Source organism: Pongo abelii, chromosome 12, assembly GCF_028885655.2.
Source record: "Pongo abelii isolate AG06213 chromosome 12, NHGRI_mPonAbe1-v2.0_pri, whole genome shotgun sequence".
Classification (NCBI taxonomy): Eukaryota; Metazoa; Chordata; class Mammalia; order Primates; family Hominidae; genus Pongo; species Pongo abelii.
The window spans coordinates 89,827,885-89,849,590 of record NC_071997.2 but is presented as its reverse complement, the minus strand read 5'-3'; the positions used below and the strand labels follow the sequence as shown (position 1 = coordinate 89,849,590).

Below are 21,706 nucleotides of genomic sequence, written 5' to 3'. Positions count from 1 at the left end.
GAACAACAGTTTAAATGTGATTTTGGTAAAATCCTCATAGGCTGAAGATGCCAAGCACCTGTGTTTACCAGTGGGCGACTACCCTTCTTCAGTGCTGACGGGCTTTCAGGACTCCTTAATTTGAAAAAAAAAAAAAAAAAAAAGTGTAGTTAACCCCCTTGGCAGTTTCATACTACTTACTGTGAATGTGATTTTGGATTCCTGTATAACAGTACAGTATTCTCCACAGTTCCCTTCTCTACTCCCCACCTCTTTCCCAAAAGTGCACACTTTAATTCTCTCTTTTAGAGGTAGTGCACCAAGTGACGTTATAGATGCTTCGTGAAAGATTTAAAAGTTGCAGTTTTCTTTTGAGCATGATGCAAACAGTAATGTGTTTGGGCAAGTTCATTTCTTTTGAGTGTTTGTTGTTTTCTGATTTTGCAGGACCCTCGTGTTAGAAGTCATGTGTCCCGCCAGGCCATGCAGGGAATGCCAGTCCGAAACACTGGGAGTCCAAAGTCTGCAGTGAAGACCCGCCAGGCTTTCTTCCTTCATACTACATATTTCACAAAATTTGCTCGTCAGGTCTGCAAAAATACCCTCCGTCTGCGGCAGGCAGCAAGACGGCCGTTTGTTGCTATTAATTACGCTGCCATTAGGGCAGAATGTAAGATGCTTTTAAATTCTTAACCTTATATGTTGTGCTTCTGACCATTTTCTCTTTTCCTCTCTTTCCTTTTTTTTTTGTTTGTTTGTTTGCAATAAACATAAGTTCTTGTGTACAGCCTTTTATTTGGTTTATTTTTTAACATTGTTTTTGTGTGCTGCCACTTGTATCATGCCAACCTGAAAAAAAAAATCAAAACGTTGAAACTTCTGTACTCTTTACCAGAGAGTAGTGCTTAGCAAAAGATTGGTGGGAGGTGATCCTATTCCGTGGGGTTTTGTGATGGAATTGCCTACAGAGCCCTTATTGAAGCACTTTTACCTCTTAGGTAGTGCCACAATGTAACCCCTAAGGATGCTGTTATAATGATACTCCATAATCGAGACAGTACAGTCCAGTCTTACATGGATTCATTAGGTTTAAATAAAATTTGCCAATTTACACTAATTAGAGACTGTATGTCTTTGTAAACCTCTTGTTTTTCCCATGAACCTTTTACAGTTGTCATACAGCATTATGGAAATTCACCCATGCTTCATAACAAATACTATATTTATTGGAAGGTCTAGCAAATTATAAGTAAATTTTAAACTCATTTTTGTGTGAATTTTCTGAAATTACACATTGCATTTTCATAAGCTAGCATCTAAACATATGGTTGAGCAGCCTGTTTGTCCAGTGTGGTTTCCATTTCATGATCATGTATCATATATATCACCACATAACATTTACATGACTTACTACTCTTATTTTCAACACATTTGGTCTTGCTTATCTTTTTTATTTTTATTTTTGTTAGCACAGAGATCATATGTATCCATGAATTGTGGATTGTTTTGTCATTACCATGTCTCTGACAATATGTGTATAATTAATATGTTAGCTCTGGAGTCACTTTCCAGGCTAGCATGTTAGAGCCGTGTAGCTTTGGTTCCTTAAGGGATGACAGAACTTGCTGTCTGGCCTAACAGATAGGAAATCTTAAAGCCATTCTAAGAAATCTCTTACTATGAAATGTTCCCCTTTGATTTAAAGAGGATATCAATAAAAGGAATGATGACTGAAAAAAAAACATTTTTTGTTCCTAAAGATAATTTTTAGCAGAATAGTTGAAAGGCTTTGAAACTTAAGTAATAGCTCTATAAGAAGAAAAATGCTTTGTAAAGGGAGTTGAGGGCTGGGGCGGTGGCTCATGCTTGTAATCCCAGTGCTTTGGGAAGCCGAGGCAGGTGGATCACCTGAGGTCAGGAGTTCGAGACCAACCTGGTCAACATGGTGAAACTCTGTCTCTACTAAATATACAAAAATTAGCCAGGCGTGGTGGCAGGCGCCTGTAATCCCAGCTACTCAGGAGGCCAAGGCAGGAGAATTGCTTTAAACCGGGAGGCAGAGGTTGCAGTGAGCTGAGATTGTACCATGGCGCTCCAGCCTGGGCAACAAGAGTGAAACTTCATCTCAAAAAACAAACAAACAAAAAAAATGGTAGCAATGTCAGAGTCCCACGGAGGGAAAATTACTATATTAGATTCATGTATATTTGAGAGTTTAGGCTTATATTTAGGTTTTGTGCTAACATTTGAGACCTCATGGACTTATGTTACCACTTTCCCATTTTGGGAATTAGAAATATTTATATTCTAAATTGTTCAGCTCATTTAAAACACATTTTCATGTAATTTTTTAAATAGAAAGAATGGTGAAGGCCAGGCACGGTGGCTTACGCCTGTAATCCCAGCACTTTGGGAGGCCGAAGTGGGCAGATACCTGAGGTCAGGAGTTAGAGACCAGCCTGGCCAACATGGTGAAACCTCATCTCTGCTAAAAATTCAAAAATTAGCCAGGCATGATGGCACACGCCTGTAATCCCAGCTGCTCGGAAGGCTGAGGCAAGAGAATCACTTGAACCGGGGAGGCAGAGGTTGCAGTGAGCTGAGATCATGCCACTGCACTCCAGCCTGGGCAACACAGACTCCGCATTAAAAAATAAATAAATAAATAAAAATTAAAAAGTGAAACATTTAAGAATAAAAATGAATGAGACTTTTCCATTAGGATTGGTGGGGATCCAGTATCATCTTTGTCCTAGGAGTAGAAGAGAAACCATCAGCAACTCAGTTGGCTGCTGAGGAAACTCTGTTTCCCCAGGGCTCGTGTGTTAATTTTCAGTTAATTTGCACATTATCTTTGTTTTGATTATTCTCCAATGAAGTATATTTTTCTTTTATCTCGTTCTAATTTTTTTCTCAATTGACAGGCCATGCTGCTAAAAGGGATCATAATTAAGTTACCTGTATTTTATTTCTATAAGCATATAGATTATAGTAATCATAAAAGAGCAGTCGTTTATCTGGATGAAATTCAGAGAGCATGTATTATTTTGTTTTGTATTTAGCTTCACCAGTCATTGAGTTTTACCTAGTCAGATTCTTAAATAATTTTACCTTAAGATTTAAAATGACAGTGTTTCAGCAGCCATCTACTCGTTTTTATTTTTCAGACAAGCAATTAATGAACTTTTCCTAACATCTAATTGATTATGCTATCATCTCTTCTGTTCTTATACTTACCTTGTTACAACCTCTTTAGCAGATGTCTTGATCTTGGCTTGTTAGGGAGATTAGGTATTAATAACCTGATGTCCATAGGCAGCCATGTCTGTGATCTACTGGGAGTGTATAGGAGTGTGTGTGTGTGTGTGTGTGTTTTCCAGTAAGTTTTCCTTAGTTTTTCAAAGGCAGTATTAGGCCCTCCTCCACCCTGCAGAAAGTTAAGAATCGCTGTGATGCAATGTGAATGTACTTTCAGATAAGGCAGAAGTGTGTTATTCTCAAAATATTGATGGATCTAGAGTTCTAATTAATGCATTTTAGAATAATTTATTAGTTCTTCCCTGTGAGCTTGAGACTCTTCCAAGCACTGTAGAAGGTGACCCCTTCAATTGCTTCTGGCCATGGCAGCACCATCACAACCAGTGTCATAGTCAGTTTATGGGATGACACTGCATAAAAGTGAAGAAATGGGAGCTTTTTAAGCCTGTATTAAAGCAAATAGTAAAAACAAAAAAGGTCTTTGCAGATTCATAAAATATCTCAAAGAATATGTAAAGAGTAATGACATCTGAGGGAAGGGAAACTGGGAGGCTGAGGGAAAGGGGTGGGAAGATTTACCACTCTTCATCCATACATAGGAATTTTTTCTTTTTAAGAGACAGGGTCTTGTTCTGTTGCCCAGGCTCTGGAGTACAGTGGTACCATCATAGCTCAGTGCAGCCTTGAACTCTGGGGCCCAAGTGATCCTCTTGCCTTCTGAGTAGGTGGGACTACCGGTGTGGCCCACCACACCTGGTTAACTTATTTTTTTTTAGAGATGGGGCCTCACTATGAAAAATTTATTTTTTAAACCAATTTCCCCAAATACCTAAATATGATTTTAATAATCTTTGTATGTGAATATATAAATCCATGCCAAAAGTTACTAACATTAGTAAAATGCCTGAGCCAGTTCTACCATGTAGTCAGTACTTATTAAAAATGGATTGGTAGACCAAAATTCTTCATTGCATAAAGAAACGTACTGTTTTCTTAAGATTTGTGGCCCAACAGCAGGGTTATAAAATACCAAGTTTGGACATCGTGCTCACTTCAGCAGCACATATACTAAAAATTGGAATGATATGGAGAAGATTATCATGGCCCTGAGCAAGGATGACAACACAAATTAGTGAAGTGTTCCATATTTTATTAAAAAAAAAAGTTAGCCATGTTTTCTTTTTTCCCCCTTGAGGTCCCTCCCCCTAGTAAAAAAGCTATGTATGGGAGAATGACGTTCCTTGTTATTGTCATCAGACATTATTTCAGAGACTTCACCAAAGGTCTACAGAATCATCCAAACACCTGATGCACACAGGATTATCACCACTTGAGACTCAGGATCCTCACAGACTGAGGTTAAATAGAAGTAGGTTTACCAGCAACATTCCAAAGATGAAGCTAAAGTGCCTGGAAAAGTAAATCCGGATGATTTGCCTGGCACCTTGGTGGCTTGCAGAGAGAATGAAGTGGTTTGGGCTGATAACACACCAGACTTGAATGGACACAGTATTCCCCCGTATGAGGTTATTTGGGAGGAACCTGAAGCTATTTTTCTGTTTGAAGATGCTAATTCGACTTTGGAAGTATCTCAAGACCCCACTTCATGAAAAATGTGTTTTATGAGATTTTTCTAGAGATTTCTCAGCTGAAGTTAATGATCGTATAAGCTTTTCTGAAATTTTAAGCTTGAAACATGAGAGAATAGTTGGTTTGCTTCTTTTGGTATTTTTGGTAGAGAGTTTAAATTTTTTTTCAGTATGTGCATTGTGGTATAAGCCGAGGGAGTTTATTTTTAATACAAATTTGGTTTTGAATGGATACTGAAAAATTTTTCTAAAGGTACAAAAGTGGTTACAAATCTCATCACGTTTCTCATTCCTGATTTACCCCATTCAGTGATAACCATTATCATTGTTGCCTTAAGTATCCAAAAGTATTCTGTGCATCTATAAGAATCTAAGTAGGCTTATTCTTTGTTTCTATATGATATTAACATACTGTCTATATTGCTCTGTCCCTTGCTTCTTTTTACTTAACATACCATGCCACTGTTAGGGTTAGGGTTACATTTTGAATTTTGGTGTAGTTTTATTGCCCGTAGAAAAACTGCAATTCACAGTCCCACTCACAACATCTAGACAATTCCTGTTTCTCTAGAACTTTGCTGGCAGTGTTACCCATCTTTGAAACCCGTGACTAATTGACAGATGACATGTTATATTAGCTTGCATTTCTCATTTAGAATGAGATAGAAATCTTTGCGTATATTTGAAAACCATTTATCTCCTTTTCTGTCAACTCTTTTTGCCCCTGACCTGTTTTCTATTGGCAGTCTTACTGACTTGTGGGAACTTTTTATATTTTAACAAAGTTAGCTCTTAATCTGTGATATGTGATACAAATAGTTCCCCCGTTTTCTCTTTGACTTTATGGTGTATTTGCCAAGCAGATTTTTTTTTTAAAAAAAGACATATTAATAGTTGAATTTATAAAAAAAAAAATCATGGGTTTTGTGGCTTCTTTAAAAATACCTTTCCAGTTCTAGAAGCAAACTTTACTGATAGTTTTATCTTGACAGGGGTCTTGAATGCACATATGAGATGTTTTTGTGAATTCTGTGTGTATATTGCAGGGTTTCTATCTCACTGCCCCCAGTATTTCCAAAACATTGTAGAAAAATAACCATGAGTTTCAACAAAAGTAATAGTGTATTTCTAGGTTAACCCCAAGGAAATATAGATCATCCTCTAGGACAGTGGTCCCCAACCTTTTTGGTACCAGGGACTGGTTTCATGGAAGACAATTTTTTCACAAACTGGGTGGTGTGGGCAGGGATGGTTTTGGGATGAAACTGTTCCACCTCAGATCATCAGGCATTAGTTAGAGTCTCATAAGGAGCAGGCAACCTAGATCCCTCGCATAGCGGTTCACAATAGGGTTTGCGCTCCTATGAGAATCTAATGCTGCCACTGACCTGACAGGACGCGGAGCTCAGGCGGTAATGCTCACCTGCTGTCTGGCCCGGTTCCTAACTTGCTACCACTAGTATTGGTCTGAGGCCTGGGGCTTGGGGACCCCTGCTCTAGGAAACTAAAGACATGTTCCTTGTTACCAGTCAAGTGACTTGAGTGAGATACAGATGTTCTCTCTGGACAGGTTTTGATTCCTTCTGGGTTCTTTGGGCATTTCTCAGATTGCTTTCATTATCTGTGCACTTCAAATGCATATCTCCATGTTGAAGTGGAGTTAGGTGAGTAATTTGGGAGCAAGGACTGGCTGACAAGTGGCACCATTGTTGGCCTGGCATTGAGTGCAGCCCAGCATTCCTTTTAACCAACTCAAGTGTCTGCCAGACAATCCCACTTATGGCTATTTCCTCAGGGCCAACTGTATTTTTCCTACTGAATGGCTACAACTTTTCTTATGTTAAAGAGTGACTAAGACAGTCCTAGAATCTTTTCACTCTAACTTTTTCACAGTTGAGACATAATTCTTGCCACCAACTACTTTTTTTTTTTTTTTTTGAGACAGGGTCTCGCTCTGTCACCCAGCCTGGAGTGCAGTGGTGTGATCATGGCTCACTATAGCCTCTAACTCAAGGGATCCTCCCTCCTCCTCCTCCTGAGTAGCTGGAACTTTCTATAAAATATAATGAGGATTAGTGAAATATGCTTCTTTCTAAAAAGCTTTGATCTCCCGCTCAGAGGTACTCTGTAATGCAAATTGTCACTTAGAACATCACGTAATTAATCCTACTATTTTTAATGAGAAATTAGAAGCAAATATAGTTTAGAATGAAACATCTTTGGGTATTGTGTTGGTGACCTCTTTGATGGATTTGTTGATAATAGCCATCAATGTCTATCAATTGCTGCCATATTGGCAGTTTTCCTTTGGGTCGTCTAGACTGGGATAAAAAGCAAATCTTATTACTAGTAATACGGTGATTGCCTTTGTCAAGACATTGAGGAAATAACCAAGATGACTCATTCCAGCTTTATTTTATTAATAGAGAAGAAAGAAAAATTTATCTTGTCCTTATCCCAAATATAACTTGAATTTCAGGTGAATCAGTAATATTAGCAAGAAATTATGTAGTGTTAACTCAATGGTTTGGCAGGTGTTTGATCCTTACAGGCTTTGGGTTGCTTCCTAGTGTTTATTTAGATTACTCTTCCACAAGATGTTTATTATATTTCTGCCTGTATCTTCACTATTATTCAACAATAGGTGAAAAGCTTCATAGCTTAGTAATTTATTTTTTCTCATGGGAATCAACTGAATAGGAAGAAAAGAAATTGGATCATTTATACTTGTCAGTGGTTGCATAATAATTAGCCAATATCTGGGTACTATATATTCAGATTCCTGATTGTTTTAGGCTCTCTGCAGTATGTGCTTTGTCTATTTTAATGTTTTTAAACTTATTTTTTAACTTTTAAAAAAGTTCAGGGGTACATGTGCAGGTTTGTTATATAGGTAAACTTGTGTCAAGTGGGTTTGTTGTACAGATTATTTCATCATCCAGTTATTAAGCCTAGTACCCATTAGTTATTCTTCCTGATCCTCTCCCTCCTGTCACCCTCCACCCTCCAATAGGCCCCAGTGTCTGTTGCTCCCCTCTGTGCATCCATGAGTTCTCATCATTTAGCTCCGACTTATAAGTGAGAACATGCAGTATTTGGTTTTCTGTTACTGTATTAGTTTGCTAAGGATAGTGGCCTCCAGCTCCATCCATGTTCCTGCAAAGGACATGATGTCATTCTTTTTTTATGGCTGCATAGTGTTCCATGGTGTACATGTACCACATTTTCTTTATTCAGTCTATCATTGATGGATATTTAGATTGATTCCATGTCTTTACTATTGTGAATAGTGTTGCAATGAACATATACATGCATGTGTCTTCATGATAGAATGATTTATATTCCTTTGGGTATATACCCAGTAGTGGGATTGTTGGGTGATAGTTCTGTTTCTAGCTCTTTGAGGAATCACCACACTGTTTTCCACATGGTTGAACTAATTTGCATTCCCATCAACCGTGTATAGCATTTCTTTTTCTCCGCAACCTCTGTTTTCTCTGCCAGCATCTGTTATTTTTTGACTTTTTAATGGTAACAATTCTGACTAGTGTGAAATAGTATCTCATTGTGGTTTTTTTAACCACAATGAGAATTTTTTTAAAATGCCCTTTTGCCATCTTCTGTTTAATAATTTTCAGAAAAGAGTTTTTTTTTTTTTTGTGAAAGGGCTAGAACTCATAAAAACCTAACTTTTATTTAAAATTATTTGAAGTTCCAGACTTGCACATTTTAACTCTAGTGGAGCAAATAATTCCTATGGATATCAAAGGAAATTCCCTACGTGTATGCCCAGAAATGTCTCAGTTTGCAAAAGGAAAAATTCTTCAGTAAATCAGAAAACCTGTAGGACATTTTTGTCAAATATTTGAAGGTGGGAAAAAGGCATAAACATAGTAGAATCATACAAGTTAAAGTGATTCTGTTAATATTTATGACAGTATTAAAGTGTTTCAATACACGTTTTGTTTTGTCCCTTTATCTTGCACATCTGCTCTTCCAAATGACAGCTAATTAAAACAGAATGTTTGTATTGTATGCTTTATTTTTCTTGTCTGAAAATGTCTTACAATAGGGTATAATGAGCATCATGAAAACTTTGATTAGCTAATACCCATCCTCACAGTTTCTTACTATTCTGACTGTTGGATGAAATACTCTGTTTGCACACAGGTAGCCTTTTAAATCTCAGCACCAATGACATAGCTTGAACAGGGGTAGAAAACCAGTGATAAAACCAAATGGCCCATTATTACTCTTGCAAATCCCTAGTCTAACAATTGAGTTTCGCCAAGATAGGTTAAGCCTTCACAGTGGGGAAGGGATGGCCAAGTATGGCCCATCTAGGTCAGGGATGGCCAAGTATGGCCCATCTAGGTCAGAGATGGCCAAGTTTGTTGCCTTTAGCAGCTGTAATTTATCTTCCATGTCAATTCAATCTTACATTAAGACTGATTCCACCTTGTGCTTTACAGCCATTATTTCTGCTATAATGTAGAAATGCCATGGCTAGAAATGAAGCATATTTCTGAGATGGGCACACGCAATAAAAAAGCATGAGTGTGTTGGATGTGTATTAGCTATACCCATATGGGGCTTTAAAGTGAGTGTTTTCCATATTACTCTGGTACCTTTTTTTTTTTTGCTTTATTTCTAGGGGTTAACGAGTTGTTTTGATAGCCCATGAAAACATCACATGGTTATTGTAGGCATGCCCTAGGTAATGGTGGTAATGTCCTTGAAGAGTGCTGTCTGGATTCTCTTGCATGTAAATTATTATTGTTATTATTATTATTGAGATGGAGTTTCACTCTTGTTGCCCAGGCTGGAGTGCGGTGGCATGATCTTGGCTCACCGCAACGTCCACCTCCTGGGTTCAAGCAATTCTCCTGCCTCAGCCTCCTGAGTAGCTGGGATTACAGGCATGTGCCACCATGCCCAGCTAATTTTGTGTTTTAGTAGAGACAGGGTTTCTCCATGTTGGTCAGGCTGGTCTCGAACTCCCGGCCTCAGGTGATCTACCCGCCTCGGCCTCCCAAAGTGCTGGGATTACAGGTGTGAGCAGGTGGGCAGATCACAAGATGAGTTCGAGACCAGCCTGACCAACATGGTGAAACCCCATCTCTACTAAAAACACAAAAATTAGCCCAGCGTGGTGGTGCGCACCTGTAATCCCAGCTACTCAAGAGGCTGAAGCAGGAGAATTGCTGGAACCCAGGAGGTGGAGGTTGCAGTGAGCTGAGAGCACGCTATTGCACTTCAGCCTGGGTGACAGAGTGAGCCTCCGTCTCAAAATAATACTACTACTAATAATTACATGTTATTTTATGTAAATCCCATTTAGAAATTGGGAACCAGAACTAGAAACCATTTTCTCAAACCCAAAAGGAAATTATGAGGGAATCTGGTGGCTATTTTGTACTGTTTTCCACTTGTACCTTTATTTCTGTGGTGCATGTAGTCTGGCTAGAGAAATCCATTTCATTGGTTATCTCCATGTTTCTTTCTCTCCTCAGATGCAGACAGACATGCTGAACTATCTGGAAGTCCACTGAAAAGCAAAAGCACTAGGAAGCCTTTGGCATGTATCATTGGGTATTTAGGTGGGTATTTTTTAATAGAGGAAAAACTCAAAGAGCAACTTCTGAATAGTATAGATATTTGGCAATTCTAAATGGACATACCTAAACTAATTCAGGCCCTTCAAATAGCCAAAATTGGATACCTTTATATAGTCAGTTTATTTTGTTTCAGAAACTTTTATTACCAGCACACACAACACATACACATACACACACAGAATTATGGTATATGTTTACTTTTTCCAAAAAGCCATCGAATAAAAATGTAATGTATATTCATGGAAATAAATACAGGTTAAGCAAAAAAGAAAATGAAAAGCATTCAGTTAGTACTTAGGATGAATAGTCTTAATATTCTTCTTCAGATCCTTCCCCTGTTTCTAACTCACCTCACCTCTTTTTAAATAGAAGATTTATTTACTTATTAAAATGAGATCAAACTGGTTTATAACTTATCTTAAAATAATTCTAGGTTTTAATTTTTTATTATATTTGTTTTTTGTAGAGACAGGGTCTCGCTATGTTGCCCAGGCTGGTCTCAAACTCCTGGCCTCAAGCGATCTTCCTGCCTTGACTGCCCAAAGTGCTGGGATTACAGATGTGAGCCACTGCGCCAAGCCTTAAATATTTATAGTTTTGGTGTGCTTAAGGTGACTTAGAAGGGGAGGCATTTGTATTGCTTTCTGGTTTTTATCATGCCATCTAACTTGGAAATCTCCAAAGATGATAGCTCCATTTTTATGTTGAAATATCACAATTAAGAATAGTATAAAAAATTACTATGCAGTAATCTCTTTGTTTAAACAAAGTTTTAAGAGAAATAACTTACAAAATAATGGTTTTTCACATACCTAGAAGCAAGAATGGCATGTTTTTGTGCTTCTCATAGTTCTTTTTCAGTAAAGTGAAATATGTACTGAGAGTTGCTTTGACAAAAAGATTTATAATTATGAAATGTTCAGACTGCAGACATCAACTCTTTTAAAAATCAAAGTGTAGTCTTGAATTTGGTATATTATCTAGTCCTTACCCAAAAGAATGTTCCAGGAGTTAGAGGCTCAAAGCTTCTTCTTTGATGTTACTCTACTACCTTATTCCTTGCTTTATTTATTTATTTATTTATTTATTTTATTTTATTTTTTTGAGACGGAATCTCACTCTGCTGTCCAGGTTGGAGTGCGGTGGCGCAATCTCGGTTCACTGCAAGCTCCGCCTCCCAGGTTCACGCCATTCTCCTGCCTCAGCCTCCCGAGTAGCTGGGACTACAGGCGCCTGCCACCACGCCCAGCTAATTTTTGTATTTTTAGTAGAGATGGGGTTTCACCTTGTTAGCCAGGAGGGTCTCAATCTCCTGACCTCATGATCCGCCCACCTCGGCCTCCCAAAATGCTGGGATTACAGGCATGAGCCACTGCGTCCGGCCATTTCTTGCTTTATTTCTCAGGGGTTAAAGAATTGTTTGATATCCCCTAAAAATGTCACATGGTTATTGTAGGCATGACCTAGGTAATGATGGTAATGTCCTTGAAGAGTGCCGTCTGTATTCCCTTGCAGAACTGACTTCTAGATGCCCCTTCCCACCTTGCATGGGAAAGTTTCTGATCACAAAAAATAGAATAGGCCGGGCATGGTGGCTCATGCCTGTAATCCCAGTACTTTGAGAGGCAGGCAGATTGCTTGAGTCCAGGAGTTTGAGCCTGGGCAACATAGCAAAACCCTGTCTCTACCAAAAATACAAATATTAGGCAGGTGTGGTGGTGCGTGCCTGTGGTCCCAACTACTCAGGAGACTGAGGTGGGAGGATCAATCGCTTGAGCCCAGGAGGCAGAGGTTGCAGTGAGCCAAGATTGTGCCACCACACTCCAGCCCAAGTGACCAATTGAGACCCTGTCTCAAAAAAAAAAAAAAAAAGAAAGAAAAAAGAAAAAAAGAATATAACATTATTAGCCTTTACAAGAATAATTGTGTGCTCCTACTGTGGGCAAATTGGTCTCTATATCTACCAGATAGGCCCACACTGTGCTGTTCTTACCAGCTGAACCACATCCCTACACAATGTATTTATGAGTATTTATATGTTGAAAACACTGTACTAAGTGATTTGGGGAACACCAAGATGGGTAAGACCTTGCCCTCAAAATTCTTAGTGTAGTGGGGAAAGCAAGCAGGTAAGAACAATAAAACAAAGGATTAGATCCTATAAAAGAGTTACAGGTAATATGTGTTGGGCACTTGGAGGAAGGACTGTTCTTTTTTTTTTTTTTTTGAGATAGAATCTCACTCTGTCACCCAGGCTGGAGTACAATGTCTCCATCTCGGCTCACTGCAACCTCCACTTCCCGGGCTCAGGTGATCCTCCCACTTCAGCCTCCTGAATGGCTGGGACTACAGGTGTGCACCACCACACTTGGCTAGTTTTTAAAAATTTTTGTAGAGACAGGGTTTCACCATGTTGCTCAGGCTGGTCTCGAACTCCTGACTCATGCAGTCTGCCCACCTTGGCCTCCCAAAGTACTGGGATTATGGGTGTGAACCACTGCACCTGGCCAATGAGGGAATTTTTTCTAATGAGCATTAGGGCAGCCTACCTGAAGAAAGTAATAGTTAATTTCAGCCTTAAAAGATATTTAGGATTCGAATAGGTAGAAAAATAGGAAAAGCGTACTCTTCCCTCATGAGGCCAAGATAACCAGATGAACAAAGGCTTCAGTGAGTCCAAGGACTTGAAAGCAGCTTGTCTGGTCTGGATGGAGCATAGACTGTGGAGGTTAAATGAAATGCAAGGCTGGCAAACTTGTCATGTGATGTTGGAGAAAAAAAAATCACTTTTTTGGGTGGTAGTATTTAAGCCATTTCTAAATTTTGGCAAGTGTGGGACTTTGACCAGAGATGTAGTAATTCTAACAATTCCAATGGCTTTTCCTAAATTCCAGTAAATCAGGGCGATATCTCAGCCCTTACCTTCAGTGAAAAGGTGAGAAGGCAGGGTGGCTTGTGTGTAGTTGGCCAGCTGCATGATGACTCTGAGAATCAGTGAGCTGCTAAGCTTTAGAAAAAGGCTGCCCAGCTTTAGTAGTAAACTGAAGTTCTTAAATCCAGTTCCTACAGTATTACAGTTTCTGTCCGTCTACAATAAGAGCACGTAGTTCTGGGCTGTATGGCTAACAACAATATAGCTTTGTTAAACATGCATATACCACAGGCACATTATGGTTTTGTGATATATCCTTGGATAAAGCATTTCATCTACCTCTTGACTATTGCATTTGGACTTTGGTTTCAGGTTTCATCTATATCAAAATGTTCTAGGCTGCGAGTAATTGATCATGGTCCCATACTCTGTCTGGTTGCAGAGCCAGAGGAGGAATCCTGTTTTTCAGAAAGTTCGCATACCTGACATGGTGCCTGGTTTGACAGAGCACAGAAGTGTTTTACCCCCCTCACCCCAAGGCTACCTCTCCAGATAGCCTTTTGATGTCTAATATCTTGAGGAGTCAGATGCCTTATTCCCTTAGTAAATCACATGTTGTATGTGACCTTCTGAAGTGGCTTTTTGTTTTGTTTTCGCTTGTATTCACAACGCGAGGCTCAGAGCTCCAGCCAGCAGGGGAAAAACCAGCTTACTTGATAAGTAAAGCCATGGCAACAACACTTGAAGCTGACTCATTATGCAAGTCCTTGGCTGGCTCAGGAGGAACTGACTCTCAGCTCATTAAGAAATAAGATGTGTGCCTATTAGCCAATGTAAATGCACATAGATTTTTAATATCATGTTCTGAATTGAGAAACCTTTTTTCCCCCATCAGAGATCCATCCTGCAAAGAAACCTAATGTAATTCGATCTACACCAAGCCTGCAAACCCCAGCTACCAAGCGGATGCTAACAACTCCAAATCACACATCTCTGAGCATTCTGGGGAAAAGAAACTACAGTCATCACAATGGTCTGGATGGTATGTAAGCCCAGGAATGCTGGAGGCTGTTCTGATAGAGTGCCTTCACACTCAGGCATGTGTCTGCCACATCCAAGAATATATTATAAACATGTTCTTGTATTCCATGATTGAAGTATGTGGTTGAGGAATAAGGGGCAATATGGCCATATGCCACATTTTGCCAAGGGATAGTTCTCCATCACATCAGGAGGTACTTATTTGCTCCCATCTCCTGTTAGGAGGCGTTTTTGGAGATTAAATCTGTATTTAGCAGATTGCTTCTGCTGGGTAATAATGTTCTTGCTGTGATGCGCGCTCACTGTTCGTTTAAGTTTTCTTGAGCAGAAGGGATTATTTTGCCTTATGTCTGAGGCATCAGTGTTCTCTGGGGGTTCTTCAGTGTTCCATGGGTCATTCTAAATTTGGCATTTGTCCCTTCTTTTACCTTATAAATGTTTTTAATTGCTCAAGAGTGCTACATGTCATGAAAGGAATTGCCTGAGTGATGTCCTAAATACAGAAATAATAATTTGCTTGAAATGGAAAAATAGAAATATCACCTCTTATCCAAAGTACTTCTCTTGGGCTTGGCCATATAATGACTCTCCAGGTAGAATTGAATTATCTTCTCATTTGGACTATAAACACAACCATAATAAGTCATCCAGGCAGTATATATTCTTCATTTCAATAGTTCTGGACTTTGAAACTGTCTTTATTGTTTAAATGTTAGCATTTATTTATGAATAAAACTCTTTCCAGGCTTTTCATGCCTTCTGGAACTCTAAATTCCTTACGTGACAGTAAATTATTTATAATGAGGCCCCAGAGCAAGGATGTGGAGTAGACCTTCTAATAATGGTTTCCTATGGTTGTTTTCCTCCATTATGACTTTTGATGTTCATAATAATGTCAAAAATGTGTAAAACAGTGAGAGTGAGAAATTGAGTTTGCATTTCTAGGTTATCAATGTGTTAAGATATGGTTTTCAAGAATTTAGCTACCCAGAAGTCTTACAGAAACACTTCCTTGCTAATGAGAACACTGGCCATTCCTTGACACAATATGCCTGATGTCTAGATAGCAGAAGGAGTGTGTCAAAATGTGAAGATTGGGTATATTTCTTTCAGCCTTTTCTTGCCCACAACCTTTGGATTCAGGCTTGAATGTAATCTAGAATCTCTCTTTTCCATTATACCACCTCCCTGGCCTTTCTAGGCATATAATCTTGCTGTAGAAGGTATAAAGTAAGTCTTGAAACACACACACACACACACACACACACACACATACACACACGTATATATTCTTTTCGGTAAAAAGATTGTCATTGTGGGCCAGGTCCAGTGGCTTATGCCTGTAATCCCAACACTTTGGGAGGCTGAGGCAGGAGGATCACTTGAGCCCAGGAATTCGAGACCAGCCTGGGCAACATAGAGAGACCCTGTCTCTACAAAAAGTTTAAAAATTATCTAGTGGCGCATGTCTGTAGTCCCAGCTACTCAGGAGGCTGAGGTGGGAGGCTCACTTGAGCCCAGGAGGTCGAGGCTGCAGTGAGCTCTGATCATGCCACTGCACTCCAGCCAGGATGACAGAGACCCCATCACACACACACACACACACACACACACACACGACTGTCACTGTGACCGATGTTAGCATAGCAGCTTTCTGGTATCTTCTTTCACTTACACCCTGTGGTCATTCTGGATCCCAGTCCTGGCCTGCAATACCTCTTCTGTTGCTCTTTCCTCAGTATCACAGGTACCTGTTTTTCTGGAATTTATTTAAAATGTCACCTTTAGTGTTCCCTCTCTAGGGCTGGTTTGTTTCATTTCCCTCTGAATGAATGCTGCCACACGGTCATTGCTTCTCTGCTCTGAACAGAAGGAATGGACGGGGCACACAATGAATCCTTGGTTTTTTGTAGACAGAGACCTTCAGCCTTTTTGGGGGAAAGACCCATCTTATTTTCTGAAGAGACTTAGCTGCTGAAACACTTCCTTCTTTAAGACCCATTTGTGTTTGCTCTGCTGTCATGGGATGGAGAGGAAGGCTGATGACATGTGCCTGGCACTGTGCTAACGCCCTTACTGAGTTCTGTCATTTAATTCACATGACAGGAAGTTCTGGGAGGTCAGGGAATTTGTTTTGCATATCATTGTATCTCTGCGCTTAGCACAGTACTTGGCACTTAGTAGGTACTCAATATATATTAGTTGTATAAATGGAAGTGATTGAGAAAAATGAGACCTAGAGAAGTGAATTAAATTTTCTAAAGTTACCAGGCACTACAGAGATGAATTCAGATTCCCACTCAGCTGTGACTGATTTCAGAATCTTCTCGTTTAACCACTGTTATGAATGAAATCGTGGCTCTTAAATGCACTGTATTAGGTCCTATCAGCAAAGTAGAAACTATATAAGTTATTCCAACAGCTAATTTCATAAAAGAAATCAATATGATGGATATTGGAGGACAGAATAAATCAACAGAGAGCATGGGGCGGGGGCACAGGAAACAGCCACCATTCTCAGGGCTGGGAGAGCACAAGGAAGAAGCTGGGCTTATCACAACCCAGAAGCTCAAGGAGGGCCTCAGAGCCAGAACCCAACCCAGAGGAGAGGGCACTGCCCTGCCGGTGCAGGCACCTCTCAGGAGGTGTGATGAGGCTGGTTCTGGGACAAGCTGCTGTACCTACCTGGGGGGACACTGACAGGAACAGGACCGAGCAGGTCCTACCTCCCTGCTCCAGCACTGCAGGATCCTTCTAGCGCCCTGCTGGTGTGACACAGAGCCAGACAGCAAAGGGGAAGTGTGCTTGTAGAGTCCCACCCAGCCCCAGCATCATGGAGCTGAGAAACAAGAGTGTAACGGAGGCACACGTGTTAGAAAGTGCCCACATTCTTGTGTTACGAATGGACCTTTTCATTGGGATAATGGGCCTGTTTCCTATTTCCACAGGGTATAGGATCCTGATTAACCAGAGTTTCCAAGATGAACTCAAAGTACTGGAAAAAATGTTCTACTAATACTTTTCATGAGATAGTTATTACCATCATATACTGAAATAGATAGATACAAACTCATGGGAAAGCCTTGTTCTGTGTGATCCAATAATAAAATCAATTAGCACTGCTACTTAATTATCAGCATGTCAGACAGATGAGCATACCAAACAGAATGTTGATGAGCAGAAGAAATTGAATTGGAAACAACACCCGGGGCTGCTGAGATGTTTAGGCCTCTTAGCTGTAGGGCAGCCTGCCCCCTTCAGTGGCTTGCCTCCTCCACTCACCCTCTACCTTTGCATTGCAGGTTCTTGATGATGGGAAAGGAGTCTGTGAATTTGGGCTAGCAGAAAGGATTTTGCTTGGCATTAGAAAAAAAAGATGGACAGCTTCTTATTTCCTCCCTGAAAATCACTGTCTTTCCTGGCCCTGATGAAGGCCTTTTAAAGAAAGGCCTTAGTATGGACTGGGTGCAGATAGTCAGAACTCTGTATGCTTCTATTAAGGAAACTCCAGGGCCACACACAGGCCCTGTGACCACTCTAATAGAATCTAAACTCCAAAGGTGAAGATGAAAGATGTATACATAGGGGGAGTGGTGGCTTGCACTGGTAATCCCAGCTACTCTGGAGGCCAAAGCGGGAGGCTCACTTGAGCCCAGAATTTGAGACCAGCCTAGGCAACATAGTGAGACTCCAACTCTAAAAAAATTTTTGTTTTAAATTAGCTGGGTGTAGTGGCATGCACCTACAGTTCTAGCTACTTGGCGGGGGCTGAGGCAGGATTGCTTGAGCCCAGGAGGTCGAGGCTGCAGTGAGCTATGATTGTATCACTGTACTCTAGCCTGGGTTACAGAGTGAGATCCTGTCTCTTAAAAAAAAAAAAGAAAGAAAAGAATCTGCATACACAAGAAGCTTCAGTACTCAGTGCAAGGAGTCAGTAATGATAAAAAGAATAAAGGTTCAAAATTAGAGATCTGCACAGTGCCTTGCCAGTCTCCTATATTTTAGTCTTTCTCCCTAGGATGTTGGTCCAGCAGTGTGCCGTATGCTGTCATTGTGGTTTCCAGTCCCATCTTCTCCATTTCCTCCACTGTGGACATTTTTACTGCTAGCAAACCAGGTATCACCTACTATGTTTGCCCTACTTGGTTAACTCCAAGTGGCTGTGAGTAGGTGAGGGCCTAGGCCAGCAGGGTTAGAAGAGCCATTACTGGAAAACATTTCCATGTCAGAAAGCCCTGAAGAGAGGGCAGCAGGGGGAGATGGAACTTGACTGTTCCATGGGGGGAAAAAGGGGTATCTGAGTGTTTGGAATCAGATAGGATCAATTGCTTACTCCTCTGATTGCTTCTTGTGTGACCTTGGGTGAATCACATGGTTTTTTTTGGATGAGTTTTCTCCTCTATAAATCTGTAGAATACAGATGACATTTGCCTTACAGAATTGATCTTATGATTGAAAATTTTCATGTACTTTTTTTTATTTTTAATTTTTTGTGGATACATAGTAGATGATGTATGTATTTATGGGATACATGAGATATTTTGATACAGGCATATAATGCGTAATAGTCACATGAGGGTAAATGGGTTATCCATTACCTAAAGCATTTATTCTTTCTTTGTGTCACAGACAGTGCAATTTTACTCTTTTAGTTATTTTAAAATGTACGATAAATTATTGTTGCTGTAGTCACCCTATTAGCTATCAAATACTAGATCTTATTCATTCTATCTAACTGTATTTTTGTACCCGTTAATCATACCTCCCACCACTATCCTTCCTACCTTCTGATAACCACCATTCTACTCTCTATCTCCATGAGTTCAATTTTTTTAATTTTTAGTACAAGTAAGTGAGAATGCACAGTTTGTCTTTCTGTTCATGGCTTATTTCACTTAACATAATGTCCTCCAGCTTCAACCATGTTGTTGCAAATGACAGGATTTCATTCTTTTTTGTCTGAATAGTACTCCATTGTGTATATGTACCACATTTTCTTTATCAATTTGTCTGTTGATGGACACTTAGGTTGCTTCCAAATCTTGGCTACTGTGAATAGTACTGCAGTAAACATGCAAGTGCAGATATCTCTTCAATATGCTGATTTCTTTTATTTTGGGTATATAACAGTAGGATTGCTGGATCATATGGTAGTTCTATTTTTAGTTTTTTGAGGGTCCTCCAAACTGTTCTCATAGTGGTTGTACTAATTTACATTCCCATCAACAGTGTATAGGGTTCCCACCAACAGTGTATGAGGGTTCCCTTTTCTCCACATCTTCGCCAGCATTCCTTATTGCCTGTCTTTTGGATAAGAGCTATTTTAACTGGGGCTAAATGATACCTCATTGTAGTTTTGATTTGCATTTCTCTGATGATCATTGATGTTGAACACCTTTCCATATGCCTGCTTGCCGTTTGTATGTCTTCTTTTGAGAAATGTCTTTTCACATCTTTTGCCCATTTTTAATCAGATTATTAGATTGTTTTCCTATTGAGTTGTTTGAGCTCCTTATATATTCTAGCTATTAATCCCTTGTCAGATGGATAGCAGATATTTTCTCCCATTCTGTGCATTGTCTCTTCACTTTGTTGACTGTTTCCTTTGCTGTGCAAAAGCTTTTTAACTTGATATGATCTAATTTGTCTATTTTTGCTTTGGTTGCCTGTGCCTGTGGATATTACTCAAGAAATATTTGCCCAGAACAATGTCCTAGAAAGTTTCCCCAGTGTTTTCTTTTATTAGTTTCACAGTTTGAGATTTTTTTTTTTTTTTTTGACAGAGTCTTGCTCTGTCGCCCAGGCTGGAGTGCAGTGGCGCAATCTCGGCTCACTGCAAGCTCTACCTTCCGGGGGGTTCGCGCAATTCTCCTGCCTCAGCCTACCCAGTAGCTGGGACTACAGGCGCCCACCACCACGCCCGGCTAATTTTTTGTATTTTTTTTTAGTAGAGACAGGGTTTCACCGTGTTAGCCAGGATGGTCTCGATCTCCTGACCTCGTGATCCACCCGCCTCGGTCTCCCAAAGTGCTGGGATTACAGGCGTGAGCCACCGCACCCGGCCCACAGTTTGAGGTCTTAGATTGAAGTATTTAATTTATTTTGATTTGATTTTTGTATATGGCAAGAAAGAGGTGTCTAGTTTTATTATTCTGCATATGGCTATCCAGTTTTCCCAGTGCCATTTATTGAAGAGACTATGCCTTTCTCCAATGTATGTTCTTGACACCATTGTTTTAAATGAGTTTAAAATGAGTTTATACTGTAGATGTATAGATTTGTTTCTGGGTTCTCTATTCTGCTCCATTGGTCTGTTTTTATGCCAGTACCATGCTGTTTTGCTTACCATAGCTCTGTAGTATAATTTGAAGTCAGATAAAGTGATTTTTCCAGTTTTGTTCCTTTTGTTCAGGATAGCTTTGGCTATACTGGGTCTTTTGTGATTCCATATAAATTTTAGGACTATTATTTCTATTTCTGTGAAGAACATCATTGGTATTTTGATAGGCATTGCATTGAATCCATAGATTGCTTTGAGTTAGTATGGACATTTTAACAATATCGATTCTTCCAATCCATGAATATGGGATATCTTTGCATTTTTTGGTGCCCTCTTCAATTTCTTGCATCAGTGGTTTATAGTTTTCATTGTAGAGATCTTTCACTTCTTTTTCAGATTGTTTGCTGTTGTCATATAGAGATACTACTGATTTTTGTATGTTGATTTTGTATCCTGCAACTTTACTCAATTTGTTTGTCAGTTCTAATAGCTTTCTTGTGGAGTCTTTAGGTTTTTCCAAATATAAAATCATATCATCTGCAAACAAGGATAATTTGACTCCTTATTTTCCAATTTGGATGACTTTTTTTTCCTCATGTTTTATTGCTGTAGCTAGGACTTCCAGTACTATGTTAAATAACAGTGGTGAAAGTGGGCATCCTTGTCTTGTTTTAAATCTTAGAGGAAAGGCTTTCAGTTTTTCCCTGTTCAGTATGATACTAGCTATGGATCTGTTATATATGGCTTTTATTATGTTGAAGTATGTTGCTTGTATTCCCAGTTTTTTGAGGATTTTTATCATGAAGGGATGTTGAATTTTATCAAATGCTTTTCAGCCTCAACTAAAATAATCATATGGTTTTTGTCTTTCAGTTGATGTGATATATTATACTGATTGGTTGATTTGTGATTGACTTGCATGCTTGCATTCCTGGGATAAATCCCACTTGGTCATGAGATAATCTTGTTAAATGAATTGTTAAATTCAATTTGCTAGTATTTTGTTGAGGTTTTTTGCATCAGTGTTCATCAGGACATTGACTTGTAGCTTTTTCTGATATGTCTTTTT

General features: G+C 39.5%; 1 protein-coding gene and 1 non-coding gene across 10 annotated transcripts in view; both read left to right on the top strand.

The window, feature by feature from the left end:
- The window catches only part of MTA3 (metastasis associated 1 family member 3), a 180,495-nt gene that overhangs the window by 132,512 nt on the left and 26,277 nt on the right, over positions 1–21,706 (top strand). For 8 of the 9 annotated variants that reach the window (XR_010136144.1, XM_024241870.3, XM_024241869.3 and 5 more), the window contains 3 exons: positions 427–649; positions 10,340–10,426; positions 14,212–14,358. Coding sequence is in view for 8 of the 9 variants with exons in the window: in XM_024241870.3 (XP_024097638.1) it covers positions 427–649; positions 10,340–10,426; positions 14,212–14,358 (457 nt within the window). In the remaining variant the exon portion in view is untranslated. 9 annotated transcript variants of the gene reach the window in all.
- Positions 4,282–4,389, top strand: LOC112132141 (U6 spliceosomal RNA). Its single transcript, XR_002913954.2, has one exon. It is a non-coding gene; the product is annotated as a U6 spliceosomal RNA (small nuclear RNA).